At 42.4% G+C, this 4,029-nt stretch overlaps 1 protein-coding gene across 1 annotated transcript; it reads left to right on the plus strand.

Annotated features, from left to right (window-relative positions):
• Positions 1 to 209: 209 nt before the first annotated feature.
• LOC110866432 lies at positions 210 to 1,161 on the plus strand. The gene is made up of 2 exons (XM_022115579.1): positions 210 to 464; positions 544 to 1,161. Exons 1-2 carry the CDS (start codon positions 210 to 212, stop codon positions 1,159 to 1,161), a joined length of 873 nt encoding a protein of 290 aa, XP_021971271.1.
• The last annotated feature ends 2,868 nt before the right edge of the window (positions 1,162 to 4,029 follow it).

Here is a 4,029-nt window from a genome sequence, read left to right on the forward strand (position 1 = left end):
GAAGCTTCTAGAGAAGTATGGGCTTGAAGGTCAGGCTGAGAGACATGTACAACATAAAGGAGATGTGGGTCCCGGCATACTTTAGAGAAATCCCATAGTCATGTTTGATGAAGACTACGTCCCGGTGCGAGAGTTCGAACTCTACGTTTAAGGTGAGCTCGTCCTGGGCGAACACCCTTGTCCAGTTTTTTTTGTGTTATGACTCCACGATGGAGTCCCAACGCTATAGGCAGAGGGTTGGGGACTTCAAGGCGGATGATCGCGCACACGAGTTCAGATCTGGTTTGGCGATAGAGAAGCACTGCGCATTATTGTATTCCCCGGCCATATTCATCGAGGTCCGCAAAGAGATCCTGAAGGGCCTTTTACACTGCTATACTACCGGGGTCGAAGAAGTCGACGGGAGAAAGGTTTATACTGTTACGCATTTGGACAAGCGTTCCGATGTCGTCAATGAATTCACGGTAATGGCCCCTCCCCGTTTTTTTTCTTTTCAGTACCCGCTTTTTTTATAACGTGGGTGTGTTTTCCGACATGGTGCAGGTTAAAGTGGACCCAGTCGAGGACACTACAACATGCTCATGTAACCTTTGGCGCCGTATTGGATACCTTTGCAGGCATATATTTTGCGTATACCGGCAAACAAAGGTGGACGAAATCCCGGCTAAGTATGTGGTTAGTCGCTGGGGACGTCACGTGTTGCCGAAGTCGGTTTTCCGTGTAGAATTCAGGTATGGGGTAGACTTGTCTCCGGTTTCGTTGACCAGGAACACCCTAGTGGACTGCTTTTCTGAAGCGTTTGAGGCTGTGATGGGCGACCGGGCAGCGATGGAGGATTTCGTTGAGAAAATCAAAGGCTGGACAAAAGAATTCAATGATGATCGACGTGGTAAAAGAGTCGCCGAGGCAACAGAGTCACAGGTTATGGCTGATATGCTAGGCGTGGTGGTGGAAGATGAGGAGAGCACCCCCGTTTCCTGCTCCAATACTCAAGGCGTACGCAATAAGGGATGCGGGACAAACAAACGCATGATTGGGCCGGGTGAGAGGGCAGTCCAGAACCGCCAAAAGCCCCAGCGATTATGCAGAACATGCAACCGATTTGTAACCGGGCATGACTCCCGCAACTGCCCAGAGAAACGCAAGACTGCAGAACCTTAGACCTGGGGCTGAAGGGGGCGGCGTGACGGGGGGGTTCCTTTTTTTGCATCGGGGGTTCACCTTATGACTTATGGGGTGCACGGTTGGGTTGACGTGTCTTTTTTGTTGACCAGTATGGCTGTGTTTGGACTAGGTAATAAGTTTTTGGTATATTATATCTGTAAGTTTGGTATGACAATTAATGTATAAAGCAACCCCCCCCCCCTTTGTGGTATGGTTAATAGTACTTAGTTTATCTTTTTTGTGTGTTCTCGTAAAAAGGTTAACGTAAAAATTTTGCCTAAACCGTTAAAAAAATATAACGCTAACTTTTTTTTACGTAAAAAGGTTTCCGTGAAAAGGTAAACTAAAAAAAGGTTTCCGTAAATTTTTTACGTAAAAAAGGTTTCCCGTGAAATTTTGTTACCTGTAAAGTTCTTGCATAAAAAGGTTTCCGTAAAATTTTACGCTAAGCAGAACCCACTTAAAAATGGGTTTCCCATAATATGTAAAAAGCAAAAAGGGTTTCCGTAAAAAAGAAAACTTTGTAATTCGCATAACAATACAAAAAGTTTTACGTAAACGGTAAAACGAAAAACCTTAATATGTTTTGCGTATTCCTTAAAAAGTTTTAAGTAAAAATTTGCGTATTCCTTAAAATGTAGTTTTGCGTAAAAGCAAAAAAAGCTTTTCCGTAAAAAGTAGATCGTACCCCATAAAAGGTTAAAGTTAAAAAAATGCCTAAAAACGTATAAAAAACTTTTTACGCTTACCGTATATCTGTAAAAGTTTGGGCGTAAAAAAGTGTTACGAAACCTTAAATTTAGCACATGCACCGCGTTCCATTTTTATTGATAAAAAAAAAACAGTACAGCACATACACCGCGTTCCATTTTTTACGGTCCAGGCAATTTTTATCATTGCTAAAAAAAATAACATTACAGCACATACACCGCGTTCCATTTTTATTAGTTGAACGAAACAATTTACAGACACATACGTTGCATTTTAATGCATAAAACAAGACACTACGAAACAGACATCGGTTACAAACGAAGTTTTAAAAAAACACAACACTGCAATGGAACACATGACACACAAAACACCCTAGCGACCAAACCCCACATGCACTACACATCCAGCGAAACGCTTGAAAACCATTTTCACCAATGGCTAATCCAAATCAGAGTCGCAGTCCGCGCCCCACGAAAAGAATCCCGTATCCGAACCAGCCGCTGCATCCTTGGAACCATGATAGGGATCAGGATCCTCCCCTTGGGTCGCCTTAGGAACCCAAACCTGAGTCATTGGCTGCTTGCCCTTTGACCTCTCGCTTCCACCCACAGATGGTGGCGTCCTGAAAGCAGCTCCTTGGGGAGTACGAAAAGCAACTCCAACAAGAGGGGGCGAAGCAAAACGGGCTGGCGGGGAACCAAAGTTCCCACGAACCGGCGTAACGGGCCCCGGCGTGCTCAAGGGGGCAGAAGGTGAACCTCGCCGGGGAGCCGGCGAACCAAAGGCTGTTTGCGGGGGGCGGCGGGGGGTCGGGGGAGACCCCGTGGCTTGCCTGGGATACCAAGCCAAATCTGGTTCCGAATTCATACCCAGTCGACGACGATCCCATACTTGCACCCCTGAGACACCGTCTTCGCGCTGTATAGGGAGCCAAATAGTGTCTGGGTTAGACACCAATCCCGTCTTGCTCCACACTTGCACTGTTTTGGCTTTCGCATTTTGATTGGGAGGTCTTGGTGACGAGCCTGGACAGAAGGTAAACAAAAACGTTTTTTTAAAAATAAAAAAAAAATTAAATAAGCGACGCGCTTAGACAATGTAACACATGTATGTTTTGTTAGTTCACCTCCGGGGGGGACAGGTTTGCGTGGGCGCCAAACTTTCCGGCCATCTGCCATCTGCTTTTCCTTTTTGGTTGTTGAAGTCGGTTAGTGGATTTAGAGAATGTCTTTTTGTTCTATGGTTTGGGATGAAAAACAACCTAATTCGGTATACTATATATAGAGATACAAACATAGAGATACAAACAAAGGAAGGTGACAAGAGGAGGTGTGCTTTTTTCTCCAACTGCACTTATAGATATTCCTGACCTTTTTGGTGCATGACACTTGACCCTTGTGCAGTTATCACTTCAACTCCAAAGGAAAAAATGTGTGGTTCCAAGCCCATTACTATTTTTGACTAAATGACAAACTAAGAAAAGATGTTTTGTCCAATTCCAAAACACCTCTCCTTACAGACATACCTACCACTTCCTTTTTTGTGTGTTTACAAGTTGAGTGTGATTATTGATTTTTATTATCCTTTTTTGTCCCACAGAATGTATTAAGTTTTAAAGAAAAAAATTCACGTTTAATCGATCCTATAGAATATGAAGGTTTTATGTTTGCATTTAATGATTTTCGTGTATGTCTTACCGTAAAAAAAAGCTTTTTGCGTTTCACATAAATAAACGAAAAGGTTTTTACACTCTACGTTAAAATTCCTGGAACATTTCTCGGTTTTTATGTTGCCACATTGAAAAAGGTATACGTCCTACATTATGTTGGTTCCTGCTGATTTTATACGTCTTCTATAAACTTTATAGGGAATACGCAAAACATATTAAGGTTTACGTTTTACCGTTTACGTAAAACTTTTTGTAATGTTGCGCAAATTACAAAGTTTACCTTTTTACGGTAACCTTTTTTTACGTTTTACATACTGCACACATTTTTAAAACGGTTTATGCTTGGCGTAAAAAATTTACAGAAACCTTTGTACGCAAAAACTTTACAGGTAAAAAGTTTACAGAAACCTCTTTACGTAAAAATTTTACGGAGACCTTTTTTTAGTTTGCCTTTTCACGGAAACTTTTTACGCAAAAACTTTTAC

This window comes from Helianthus annuus, chromosome 7 (assembly GCF_002127325.2).
Source record: "Helianthus annuus cultivar XRQ/B chromosome 7, HanXRQr2.0-SUNRISE, whole genome shotgun sequence".
Classification (NCBI taxonomy): domain Eukaryota; kingdom Viridiplantae; phylum Streptophyta; class Magnoliopsida; order Asterales; family Asteraceae; genus Helianthus; species Helianthus annuus.

Bases quoted from the DNA above. Each gene is read 5' to 3' on its own strand.
- LOC110866432 (XM_022115579.1), top strand. From the start codon at position 210: ATGGAGTCCCAACGCTATAGGCAGAGGGTTGGGGACTTCAAGGCGGAT. The intron at 465-543 runs GTAATGGCCCCT...GACATGGTGCAG, and splicing joins ATGTCGTCAATGAATTCACG to GTTAAAGTGGACCCAGTCGA.